The sequence below is a fragment of the Herpailurus yagouaroundi genome, unplaced genomic scaffold (assembly GCF_014898765.1).
Source record: "Herpailurus yagouaroundi ecotype Mexico unplaced genomic scaffold, PumYag 163, whole genome shotgun sequence".
Taxonomy (NCBI): Eukaryota; Metazoa; Chordata; class Mammalia; order Carnivora; family Felidae; genus Herpailurus; species Herpailurus yagouaroundi.
In genome coordinates this window covers 59311354-59324865 of record NW_024412404.1, presented here as the reverse complement: position 1 = coordinate 59324865, position 13512 = coordinate 59311354, and the positions used below count along the sequence as shown (strand labels likewise).

At 42.0% G+C, this 13512-nt stretch overlaps 1 protein-coding gene across 3 annotated transcripts; it reads right to left on the bottom strand.

Moving 5' to 3' along the window:
• Positions 1 to 1398: 1398 nt before the first annotated feature.
• BUB3 (BUB3 mitotic checkpoint protein) lies at positions 1399 to 12811 on the bottom strand. 3 transcript variants are annotated; one of them, XM_040486691.1, is made up of 8 exons: positions 12702 to 12811; positions 12041 to 12235; positions 11372 to 11441; positions 9381 to 9532; positions 6605 to 6763; positions 4741 to 4918; positions 3982 to 4198; positions 1399 to 2996 (listed from the first exon to the last, which is right to left on the bottom strand). In XM_040486691.1, exons 2-8 carry the CDS (start codon positions 12233 to 12235, stop codon positions 2981 to 2983), a joined length of 987 nt encoding a protein of 328 aa, XP_040342625.1. In that variant the 5' UTR covers positions 12702 to 12811; the 3' UTR covers positions 1399 to 2980. The 3 variants fall into 3 exon arrangements, with proteins under 3 accessions (XP_040342625.1, XP_040342623.1, XP_040342624.1); XM_040486689.1 differs by lacking the exon at positions 12702 to 12811 and adding an exon at positions 12649 to 12670; XM_040486690.1 differs by lacking the exon at positions 12702 to 12811 and adding an exon at positions 12649 to 12670 and having other exon boundaries at positions 1399 to 1746.
• Between the last annotated feature and the right edge of the window lie 701 nt (positions 12812 to 13512).

The window sequence follows — 13512 nt, the reverse complement described above, 5'->3', positions numbered from 1 at the left end:
AGGGGCCGTAACCAGCATTTCTTTAGAAAAAGAAAAAAGACAAGCAGATGCGTCCCAGGCACAAAGGGCAAGTTTATGAAACGTGTGTCTGTTACACATACTGTATCGACCTCTGTGTTCCGGACTGCGGTTCAAATAGATTTCCTCCTGGGATCACAGCTAAAAGGTCTGAAAGTCACTGCTCCACAAGACAGGAGAACTTAGGACAGAGACCGAAGGCTGCTGCATGCCCCCAGATGGGCGGAAGACCCTTTTAAGACAGTGGGAGAGCAGCAGCACAAAGACTCATCGGAACTGGGGCACCTGGGGGGCTCAGTCGGTTGAGCGCCCGACACCTGACTGCGTGCGGCTCAGGCCACGATCTCCCGGTTCGTGGGATCGAGCCCCAGGTCAAGCTCTGTGCAGAGCCTGCTGGGGATTCTCTCGCTCCTTCTCTCTCTGCCCCTCCCCAGCTTGTGCACACACACTCTCTTTTCTCAAAATAAACAAATACACTTAAAAAAAAAAAAAAAAAAAGAAGAGAAACGTAAAAACCATGACGAGACCGTGGAGAAGGGAAATCACTGGAAACACTAAGGAATTACACTGGGTCATTTGGGGGGGGAAGCAGCTGTCATCATAAGCAGGCAAACCGCGAAGTGACTAACGGTCCACAGGGGAGGCAAGGAGACACATTCAGGCTGAGACGGGTTTCAGGAGAGAGGAGAGGACATCCACACAGAAGTACCAAAAAAAGCTCTCCCACACCACCTACTTGAAACAGGTCCCAAACGTTGCTTTAATTTCAGTCACCTCTGACAATACCGTATTAATTCTCTTTCAGTTAAACAATGGTTTAAATTTCTGCTCTGTCCGCGACCAAGTGGTTATGACTCTAAAAAGCACATAATCACACTAAAGAACCAATACTGTCAGTTAGTCTCTGGCTGTTACATTATTGACCATCCCAAGGGCTTCACTTTGATTTAGCATCTGATGGAGAAGTACAGCCGGGTCTGTCATCTGGCTCTGCGTGCGTGCGTACGGGGACCGCGCCAGCCCAGGGATGTATGGGCCACATGTGCCCTCCCGCACCAGCACCAGGAGAGCGCCACGCCAAAGGGCGCCCGTCAGCCGTGCACGGTCCGTGCCCCCCCGCCCCCGTGATGCAGCCCAGTCGGCTCAGGGGCCCCGCCAATCCAGAAGAGGGCACCAGGGAAATGGCACAACTCCAACAGATCACTTTAGCCAGGACTGAATCCCCAACGTACACCAGAATAGGCATAATTAAACGAGGCAGTGTGGACTTAAAGGTACAATGTCATCCCCACCAGGCCCTTGATGGAGGGAGTTTTGCTTTACAGAAGCCTTTTTATGAAGTAAATTACATTAATTACCAACGTTTAAAAACATCCAACATTTAAGGGTTCTGAATCTCTGATTTATTAGGCAGCACGGAAATAACAGGTTTAGATTATTTTACAAAAAAGAGCTCAAGCTGCTCATAAACAACCACGGGGCTTGCTGGGGTGGGGACAATTCTTCAGACCACCGCACAAGGACACAAAGACTCCTCACCCTACACAAAGTCATCAGGAAAGGGCACACAGACAAGTATGTTTTAAGACAGAAAACTGGGAAATCCACATACTAAATAAGGTGTCCACAATGACTATAACGCATCCCTTAGGGGATAAGTATGCATTTGTAGGAAGCAAAACAAAGCTTTCCACAGAGAAACCACTTTCACGAGATGATTACGTGGACCTGCAATGAAGAAAATACATTTCAAAAGATGGGTTCAGACTTGCACTAAGTTTCCATTGAAACACTTAAAAATAAGACCTTTCTCTGTTATCAAAAGAATTTTTTTAAAAACACGTCATGGATCAATTTCAGTAGACGTCCAAGTCCCATTCAAAAACGTACATGTGCAAAGAATACATATGAAACACCAAAAGTTTGACAACAGAAATACTATCTGGAACCAGCTAGAACAGGCCAAGCCAAGTTCGTGTTCTGCTTCAGGGCATTACATTAAAGTGAATCTCATTCTCACTATAATTTTTTTTCTTTTTAACCTTAATCACCAGCGGCTGGGCAACTGAAATGGACATGAGAACTATATAAATGTCAGAGAAATATGTAAACCTCATTAATGTTTCCAAAAATTCATTTAGAGATAGAAACAGGTCCAAATAGATGCCTGTCTAAATGTACTGCAATTACGTTACAATTATTTTTCCAAATACACAGATATGCTCTGTCTTTTCTCAGCTCATTACTGACTCAAACAATTTGCCCTTCTGGGATCAATTGTTTGCTAATAAATAATTGTTTACAGTCACAAAATGAAGTTAGGAGGTTTTCTTATTAGTTTTCCTTCTGCACCCTAATAAGATTGAAAACTAGCTGATTCCCAGGAGTCTAACCTTAACCTCGCTTTGTTGAACAGCCCAGGAAACGATGAACCATCTGCTTCGGAAAATAATGGACGGCCAAGAGGAAATACTGTTTAATTGTAGATTAACCTCCTCATGAGGCAGTCTGAAGCAGCTTTAGAATTAGCAACTACAACCAGCAAAAGAAACAAATGGCTCAAGAGCCTTTTCCTCCACCATTTAAGGTCCAGAAAGAATGCAAAGGGGTTTTTATTACCTGTGTTTATTTACAAACATGTTATTTCCACAGTGGAAACAAAAATTATCAAGGTCAAAACTGACTCTCAAAAGTGCAATCACTGCCCTCCAATTTTGTTTGCCCGAATACCTTTAATGCAGCAAACCATCAACCGTCTCATGCACTTAAGAGTGTTCGGTTTAAAAGAAAAAAAAAAAAAAAAAAAAATCAATAAAAACCACTTTTCCATTATTTTCAGGTTCTTATAATATTAAGATTAATATATTTCCCTGGTTTCTTTGTTATTAGTAATAAATCCACCATTAGGCAGTACGAATTGTTTTATTATCATCAACATGGCACTTAAGTAAATGAAATCTTGTCAAGTACATGGTGACCTACAAGTTCAAAAGAAAAAAAGAACAGCATGAGATCAAAATGGCCGGCCAGGACAAGAAACACAAAAGTGAGAGATTAAATGCAAACACAGCCCTTTATCCAACAGGCTTCACATACTAAGTCTTTTCTAAAGTCAAATCTGTAAAAATATGCATCATATGAAATATTTAACACTCTGCCCCTTCTCTGGGACTCAACCAATTTAGCAAGGGTGTTAAGCCATTTTAACTCAGAAAAGTAGAAGAATCTTGAAAACATTCAGTCATTCTATATTTACCGAGGCCTGGGTAGAGAGGGACAGAGAACAGGGACAAAGACCCGTGGGGGCAGGTATTTTACGGTTTAACAAGCGCCTAAGTATCAGTTTTCCCCTAGGCCTGGTACAGGCAATTAAGTAAAGAGCTCTGCCCTGTTGGTACCAAAAAAAATGTCAATTGTTCCTCTCTGTCAACAGTTACAACCAAACTGTTATAGCCAAAGACAGCTATGAAAATTTCAAAACTACGGAAATCTGCTATTCCAGGCAAGGCCATATTATTCTGGGTTTCCAGTAAGACCTGAAGGTCATTCACTTTGTGTAAATATTAAAGGAACAACCTCGGTGGAGAGGAAAGATTTTTGGTGGTTCAAATTCTCAAATATCTTAAACAGATTCGCTAAAATAAATTATTCTTGAATTCCTCAACTTAATTTTGAAGCAGTGTGCTAGTAATAACTCCAGAGATTCAAATAATAGTGCCTATTCAAGAAGAATGAGAGTTTGACATTCTTCTCTACCAAACAACTGGGCACAATTTTATCCATCAGACGTCTATCAACCTACGGATATTGAAAGCTTGGGAGAACAAGATAAAATCAACTCCAACCCTACAGTCAGCTGTAATATCGAGCAGGCATCAACAATGCTATTCGTGAATTTAGAAAAATTAATAAATCCTGGGTTGAATGCAAGAAAAGGCTCAAATACAGGTGAAGCATACTCACTTGGGTTTTGTTTCGGCATCTGTCACTTGGCGAATGAAGATACCATCTTCAGGATGTTCCGTGTCATCCATTTCATACATATACGATGATGCTATTGCGAGCGTGGTCCCATCATTACTGAAGGCAAGCGATGCGATGCTGGTGGGGTACCGATGGAACTGGCACAATCGCTTTTTGTTAAACGGATCCCAAATGTTGACAAATCCATCAGAGCCGCCTAGAAGTCATTTCAAAAGAGGTAAAAGGGTTCTTAAAAAGCAGACACAGGGGCGCCTGGGTGGCGCACTCGGTTAAGCGTCCAACTTCAGCCAGGTCACGATCTCACTGTCTGTGAGTTCGAGCCCCGCGTCGGGCTCTGGGCTGATGGCTCGGAGCCTGGAGCCTGTTTCCGATTCTGTGTCTCCCTCTCTCTCTGCCCCTCCCCCATTCATGCTCTGTCTCTCTCTGTCCCAAAAATAAATAAACGTTGAAAAAAAAAAAATTAAAAAAAAAAAAAAAGCAGACACAGGGAAAAAAAAAAAAAAAAACAAAAAAAAAAAAAAAAAAAAAAAAAACCAGGACCTTTAACGGTTAATTTTTAAGATCACATGAGTTTCATTTTCCCCACAGAGGATCACATAAAATTTCTGCTCCCTAAATATCAGAAAAAGCAAGCACAATTTTTTTTTAAACCCTGCCTAAGTATAAATGCCTCATGTTCAATTACAGCAAAATCTGTTATCTCAGTGATGCGATGCAGGTTCACCTGCCATCCCGTACCTGTAGCAAATGTATTATGGATGTTGTGAAAGGAAATGGCATTGACTGGGTAAATCTGCTCAATGTTATTCTCCTTTAGTCTGTGACACTTGAAGGCATACTTCTTCTTCTGCACTTCAGGGCTCGGGTCCAAGTACTCAACTGCCACTCGACCTTCGATGGAGCTTAATACATAACCCTGCCAAGAGGGAAGCAAAGAAGGACAAAACTGGTGACTCCAGCTTCCCAAAACAAAGCACTGATTCCCAAATTCAACCTGTGCTAAAGACGGTTATTTCAGAAATGAAAGATAAGTACAGCCAGGTTTTAACCAGGTGTAGGTTTTAAGCTGTACTAACAAAGCTATGACCATTCCAGAACTTAGAGAACATGAATACCTGTTCTATAGAAAAAGAACAGTAAAGCTATCACATCTAGTAACTTTTTAAAATATAGACAAGAATCCTAAAGGGCTTCAGTATCATTTATTCGTCCTGTCCAGAGGGGGCTCAAATGGGGCTCAAATGTGTTCCATCAGTTGGATAGAATTTGCTATGCCCTGGGCCTCTCTACCTCCAACAACTGTAAGAAGGGGGATTCCTCCAGTGGGGGGATCAAAGATCTAAATGAGCTAGAATGCCAGCCTTCCATCTCAGTCATCCTGCCCCTTGCATTGAACTACAGCAAGCTGAGCTCACACATAAACGACACAGATTTTCAACAATGTTCAAAAGTGGGTTACCATTTCAAACCTTTTCTCACCTTTCCTTGAAATGACAGTATGTCAAAGAAACTGAAACATAAGATAAATAAGGAGTCTGTATTTTTTTTTTTAATTCTTCAAGGTATGAAAACAAATTATTCCTGAAGAACTACTTAGGGAGAAAAAAAAAAAAAAATCAGTGAAATCTGAAACTTCCATGACCCACTAGAGATAGCCTAACAAAGTTTTAGATGTGACCTAAATATGAGATTGATAAATGCAAGGATATTTTAATCACATGCTTAGATCTAGAAAAGTTTCACATAACTGCCATTCCTTATCTTCAATGGAAATTTACAATTTCCTGAGAAAAAGAACAGGGATCACCATTTAAGGCACTAGCCTTTTGAGATAAAGGGCCAAGAGAATAACCAGCATAACTGCATCCAGATCCTCAACCATGAAAGGACAGCAGAAGATTCCAAAGATAACTGCCGTTTTTAATGACTTTTCCTCTCGTAAAATTCTTACAGCAGCTGACCACACCACCAACTCTCCTTCAAACTTTCAGGATCTGAGGGGAGAAGGGGCTCAGTAATAAAGAGGGCAGTCTTGTTTAGCAGTGATGACAAGGGAGGAGAACCTGTATATCAAGAGTAAGTCATTATATAAAGAGCATGGCCTCTCTAACTTCAGTGGCTTTTTTTTTTTTTTTTTTTTTTTTTTTTAAATCCAAGTGCTGCTGTCAGACCTGCTAAAGAACTCCATTCGTGTTAGGGTTACAAAGAGGCCAAAAAAAAAAAAAAAAAAAAAAGAGAAGAGCCAATTCCATAATCCTGAGTTTCCAGACCTAAGTCTGAATTCATGGGTTTGGTGAATGGAAATGTCTGCAAAACCCTCTTGGATTACCGTATACCTGTCAAGCATCCTGGACCAAGGAATCAGAAGACCTCTGTTCCAACCATGGTAGATGATTTGATTTCTCTGAACGTCAAGATCTTCTCTGAAACTGGGTTAACACACTACTCTGTAACACAAGGCTGCTGGAAACGTAACAGCAAATTCTAAACCACTACTGATTACAAACAAAAGAGAAGCGAAGCTTTAAAAGGCAATGACCAGTGAGATCCTCTTATTTTCAAACTGAAGGAAGGTGGGGGGGGGGGGGGGACAGGTGCGCACCTGCTTGTTGGGAAAAGCCCGTATGCAGCGGGTCTGGTACTTGAGGCTGGACTCCCGGCGCTGCTGTACGTAGCCCATGTTCCGCAAGTCCCACACCAACACCCTGCGGCCTGCAGTGCCCACAATCAGCCGGTCTCCAGACACTGAGAGGGTATACACCTTTCAAGAAAGACCAAAACTCACTAAAATCCACCTATTTGCCAGAAAATGATATTTGGTCCCCCAAAAGTCCACTAATCACAAAACCATAAAAAAGTTAGCCGATCAGGTTCTCAAACACCGGAATTAAATTCTAAATATTACAGCTTTACAAACCAAGTAATTTGCACAAAATCTTCAACCCAATATATTCTTAGTACTTAGCGAAGTATTGTATTATGTACCTTCTGCAAAAACACTTTGGAAGATTTAATTCTCTTGGTGATAAAACAAATTATTTAACCCTTTTTCCAGTCTTCTTGTTTCATTTAGTGACAATATAAAACCGTAAAAACTACTCAAAAAGGAAACAATAAAGCCATAAAACAATTCAAGAAACCTCTCCACGGGCATCTAACTTTTCATAAGATAATCATTTTCAAAGTTATTTTTCTATGACCACCTTTTGAAAAAAGATTTCATGTTTGACTCTAAAAACCTTGATTTTTCTCAGCTGTCACACTGAATAAAATTAGGCCTTTCTAAGAAGAATGAAGAAGCCATCGTCAATTAGCTGCTTAGTTGCTTTTTGTGGCATATGAACTCAAAAGACGAGGACAGTGGTCTGGCATGTGACAAAGCACATTCTTGTGCCCTGATGTCATACTAAACACTCAAGACAAAGTTCATCATTAGTGAAAATTTAAAAAGCATTTTCTCCCCTAAAAGCATCTATCCCCCACCCCCATCATGCCCTTTTTGCAGTATTACAACGACTTTCGCAAAAAATTCCTTTATAACAAGTTACAGAATTTCCTGCAAGCAAGCATTTCAAGTGGTTTATTTTCAAACATGCTATTTGGGGACCAAACAGATAGCAAACTGATGAAAAAGGCGGCACAATGTATTTTCCTGATCACGTTAAATAATTTTTTTAAATCTAGACTTTAGATATATAATTGTACTCTGGTTATTACTTTCAACTAATAAGCAACTCTAATTAAACCTGATTTAGTATTTTAAAACCCGAAGAAACACTAAAAAAATGAAGAGAACCCAGGCCCTGCAATGTAAGACACCTCTTTAACGTTCAGTGGTTAAAACACAAGGTTAGTAGCCACCAGTGTGTTAACTGCATACCACCAACCAAAAATACCAAGTTAGGTTTAACAATTAACAATCAAATCATCTCCACAATCTGGCCTTCAAATTCAACCAACTAATCTGACTAAGGGAAATTACGAGGAATTAGAAAGATTCCAAACAGCAGATTTAGTTAAGCACATTTAAATAAGAAAGATGTAAAGCTTTACCAGTTTCCTCACAAAACACATTTGCAGAAAACCAGAAATTAACCTAAGACATGTGAAACGCCAAACTTAAACAACACAGAATCCAGAAAGAGATCGATTTATACTAGCACGATCAGATTGGGAATTTTATCTTAAATCTTTACTATACAGGTGACACACAAGCTTCTAATAGGGCTTTCTATCCCCACTGATCGTAAATCAAGTGAAACCACTGTCAGGCCACTGACTAGGTCTATACATTTATCAAAGAAAGTATTAAAAAAAGTGACATAATGAACCTTGCTGAACCAATAAGCAGCTTGATTCAGTGTGGCTGTCCATTATACGATATTCTGTCTGCAATTTATCACAGCTCTTAACATGTTACATACAACCATAAATCAAAACTAGAAACAATGCAATTATTTTATTCTGAACAAAGGTCTTGCCAGGAGTAGATTCGACTGTGATGTGACGAAAATAATGGCTCTTTGGATGCACTACAGTATATAACGATGGCTAGCAGGAACTGAATAGTATATTTACACTAAGGAAATAGATTCAAGTGAAGGATACCTTTAAACTGCTAAAACAATCAATCTTTAAAATCAACTACCACCTGATAAAGGCTGATGAGGATACAGCAAGAATGCTCAATTACTTTCACTGTCCAGATGAAAAGGTTAGAATAATACACAGAGTTTCAGTTTTAAAAAGCTTCCCTCAGTACAGCCTTCAAACTACATCTATCAATAATAAAAATAAATACACAAATGGCAAAAAACCAAGGAATGCAGGACATCTTTCTCACCTCAAGTGATAACCCATTTCACCCTCTTAACAGTCCGCTCAAATGAAACCTCGGGTCCTAAGTGAAAATGAGTGACACTCCATCCTACTCCCTGGTTTGGGCATGTCAAACCCAATTTAAGGCAATCCAACGGTCTCTGCTAAATGACTTCTCTGAAAAGGCACGGAGTTGCTTCTCAGTCCTGGGATTTAAAGCATTAATAATACACAGCAGGGGGTTTATTTACTAGTGCCATCTAGCACAAAGAGGACAACAGAAAAAAAAAAAAAAGTTAACCCACACACCAAAATTCATTTCCTTTTGCTCAAAACATCTGTGTTGTAAAACAGACTCAATTAAGTATTCTATATGCCCAGCACGGGGTTTGAACTCACGACCCTGAGATTAAGAGTCGCCTGCTCTACTCACTGAGCCAGCCAGGCGCTCCTCATCAACTGGTAGTTAACCTTCAAGTTCAACACCATCTTCAGCAAACGTGTACCAAGTCAAATCACCTGTGAGACTAAAATTCCTGTTATGAATGGAAAGAACCTACCTTTTCAGGCTGAGAGAAGGTCCCTGCATTACAAGGAGTTCTGGGATCCCACAATTTAACCGTCTGATCCCAGCTCCCTGTAACCATCACATTCACTTCTGGACAGTATTCAACACATCTGATAGGGGCATCATGGGTTCCAACAAGATTTTCTACAGTGGAGGGGAGAAAGAGAAAAAAAAAAAAAATCACCCACCTTTACTACCTCTCCTGAACAAAGATTCCTCAAGTGAATAGAAGGAAACATTCATTAAACTGTAATGAATCCGCTTCCACCAACTCGATGAAAACGTCCGCACACAGAAAAATGTCTCCATGACTACAGTCATCCATTCCTCTGTTCACCTTACAATGCATAGTTTGATTCACTGGCATGACACATACCAAAGGCTGACTTGAATTTCACATTGCATTAAATGGGTGGCATAGTTGTTATTTTCCTCACTTGATTCTAGATTCCTTAAAAATCAGAAACCTTGTCAAACTCTAGAATTCTGACTTTATCTACTGCAGGTTCTGGTACATGGAGATACTCAAATATCTGCTGAATGAATGAATGAATGAATGAGTAGAAAACTCTGGTCTTCTGGAACTGGATAAAACTTGCTGCATTAGATTAATATCTGTAAGAAACTTATTTACGTGGTAACACTATCATCTGAAAGCTAAGGGATAAGGAAGGCAGAGAGTCTCAGGATGAGTCCCCTGGCTTTCAAATGGTGGATCAAGTTTCCACTACACAATTTCCTTCCTTTCAATTTCAACTCTTCGCCCAATCTCATTCATTCATTCAACTAACATCTGCTAAATGTCTAGTATGTGCCAAAATCTATACCACATGCTAAGGACACAACAAAGATTATGTGGTCCTGATCCTCAAACAGAAAAACCACCTATTTAAAAACATATCACTGACACACACACAAAAATTCCTCATGAAGTTCGGCAATGACCTCCTGCAAATAAACAGCTAATTCCCTTAATTATAGTCTCCATATCAAAAATCTTTGTATTTCAGTGTGTTTTTTCTCCGAAGTTTTCCAACAAAGAGGACCCAAACCTGCAAGCTAACTTACTGTGTGGAATAAGCTGCTAACAAACAAAACCAAACATCTGCAGTTCTAAGTTACATGACAAGGGGACTTTCATGAAATATCCTCTTCTGAGTTGTTTGGGGTTTTTTGACTCAATATTGTGCCCATCCTCTTTCCATCCTCCCACTGTCCAGCTCACCCTCATGTAGTCATATCTTTGTACCTCGCCAACTGCTTCAAGTACAACTCTACCTAACAGATGCATATACAAAAAAGACATTTTTTTAATGCTCCAAGAGCTCTGTGCATTTAAGTTCCATTGCACTTCTGCTCTGCTCCGAAGTTACCATAAAAAATTGAGTAAGTCATTTCCTATCTGCACCTTAATTAATTTCTTAATTTATTCAGTTAATTTCTTAAATTAACTATAAGAAAATGTGTCATTTTATTACTCATTCACTAAATGCAACTCAGGCATATTCTAGGCTAAATAATCACACAAGTGGAATGAATATAGAAGCTGGAGATGACTGGCTATTTTTACATCTAGTTTTTAAAAACCTATTTTCCTTCAGTCTGAACCAAAATAGCTTCAGAACAAAGAACACTCAAACATCACCACTTTCCTGGAAAATCCCAATGTACAGGAGACTACTGTGGAATCCAGTCCACTTCTGAGGACAGGTTAAAGTCATATCCTTAAGGGCAACTTCATGTAAAGACTTAGAATGGAGATCCTAATGGAACTCAATTTACTGAGAAAGTAAATGCATGGTATTTTGTGATCAGTAACTTACGCTTACCATTTTTTAAAAAGTCCTAAATTTAAGCCACTTTTACTTGTACCTAAACAACTTGGGAACTAAGCATTCAGAAGCCACTTTTCCTAAATAAACATTTACACTTTAGTACCTGAGCTGAGAAAACAATAAACTGGTAGAAATGTGGCCATATTACCTTGATCCGTGTTCAAATCATGCATTTTCAATTGATGGTCTAACCCCCCACTCCAAGCATGCGTTGGATCCTACAAAATAAAAGTTTCAAGACATTTAAAAGTTATAGACATTTACAGTGTTTCAAAATTCCGGTTCCTACAGCCATCTGTTCACTTTATGTTCAGGATGTGAGCTCTCTCTCTCACATACACACACACACACACACACACACACACACACACACACACACAAAACCCGAAGCGCACAAAAGAGAGCAAAAACTACATCAGCAAACTAAGGAGAACTGTTTCAGCACATTGGCTGAGAGGAAAACAAGCATTTCATTTCTATCTCCTAGTGGGAAAAAAAAAAAAAAAAACCTTCCTTTTTATAAGGCAACCAAATTTTACCGTCTGGTGGCAAATTTCAAATACAAGTGTCGTGTATCCAAAAAGTTTGCAGGGTTACTCCACTGGAAAGGAGACCGAGTTTCCGACTTCTACATAACCCCAACGCCAAAAGTTAAAGTAAAAAACGGTATTTGGCTCAAGACGGGTGTTCAGGAAAACGTTAAGAGCTACCCGAATGCCTACGGACAAAAGCTTCTACCCAATGCTGTTAGAAGGACGCTATGAACACAGGATCCCCGAAAACAAAGAGGGCAGGTGCGCGAACTGAGAACACGTACGTAGAAGGCACAGTCCAGGACGGCGCCGGTGTGCTGGTACTTGAGCCGCATGGAGTTGGCCGGCACATCGTAGAGGCGCACCGACGTGTCCCAGGAGGAGACCAGCAGGAACTGGGACGTGTTGGGGCTGAACTTCACCGAGGAGATGCCGTCCTCAGGTGGCTGGTTCAGTTTGAACTCGTTAGAACCGGTCATCTACGGAACAAGCGACCAGTCAGTCCCCAAAGGTCCAGGACGCGGTGCTGGGCTGGCCGAGCACTGGGGGGAGGGGGGCGGGGGGGGGTCACGGTGAAGGGGTGCCTTCCCGGCAAGGGGCTGTCTCACCGGGGAGGGAACTAGCGAACGTAGGCTACCGGGCGTCTGCGCCTGCGCGGAGCGTGCGCGCCCACCGCGGTCGGGATTCACCCGCTCCTCCCCCGCCGCCCCCGCTCAGCGCCCCAACCCGCCCGACCCCTACCGGCGCACCCCTAACTCCAGCCCCCAGCATAGCCCGCCGCGGGCTCCCGCAACCCGGCCCCTCCGCCGGGCCTAGCGCCCCAGACGCTCCGAAAATAAAGAGCGATGGAAGCGAAACGAGCTCCCTGCGGACGGCTCTGGCAGCTCCGGACCTGGGGAGTCCCCGACGGGTCCGTCCCTGCGCCCAGTGGCCTCGCCCCGCTACCTTGGGCTCCCTTCAGAAGCAACTTGGCCGCCGCTCGCGGACGCGCCACCTCCTCGCTTCCCTCCGAGCACTCGCGGGCTGGGCGAAAGAGGCGGAGAGGAAGCTCCAGCGCATGGCTGCAATTGGCTAATTTCAAACGCCAACGTCTCATTCGAGGCCGCCAATTGGTCCGCTCCGAGGCCCGGCGTCGGTCAACCCAGTCATCTTGTTCCGGCTCAAAGGCAAACCACGGTTTTTCCGATCACGTGGTCTCCCTTTATCACAAGGCTGAGCCCCAGGCCCCTGAGGAAGGAGTGGAAACTACAATTCCCAAAGAGCATCGCGCCAAGGCTGAGCTCACGCTCTCTCCCGCCCGTGTGCGGCACGCTGGGAAATGTAGTTTCCCTGGGGCCGACGCCCTGCCGGTTTTCTGGATAGTAAGTGGGATAGATGCTCTTTCCAGTTTGACCCTTAGCCACCCCCCCCCCCACTCGGTCTCTCAGACAAAAAAAAAAAAATCCCATTTTGGTCAATGCATCTATAGAAATAAATTATTCTCCCTTTCACTGGACATGCATATAGCCATGAAGTTAACCAAGAATTGGAGTGGAGAAGGAAATATTTGCCCTAAGCATTTGCATTATTTTGCCCTGATTTGTTCTCATTTTCCTGGAGTTTCCACCTGTGAACGAGGGTCTCACATTTCCCATTGTCTTAAGATCTATCGATATCACAGAAATCCACCCTTATTTATACTAGGCTTTATCCCTCCATTCCATCTTTTTTGCAAACAATTATTGAGCAGGCCTGGTGAGGGACTCTGGGAAGATGC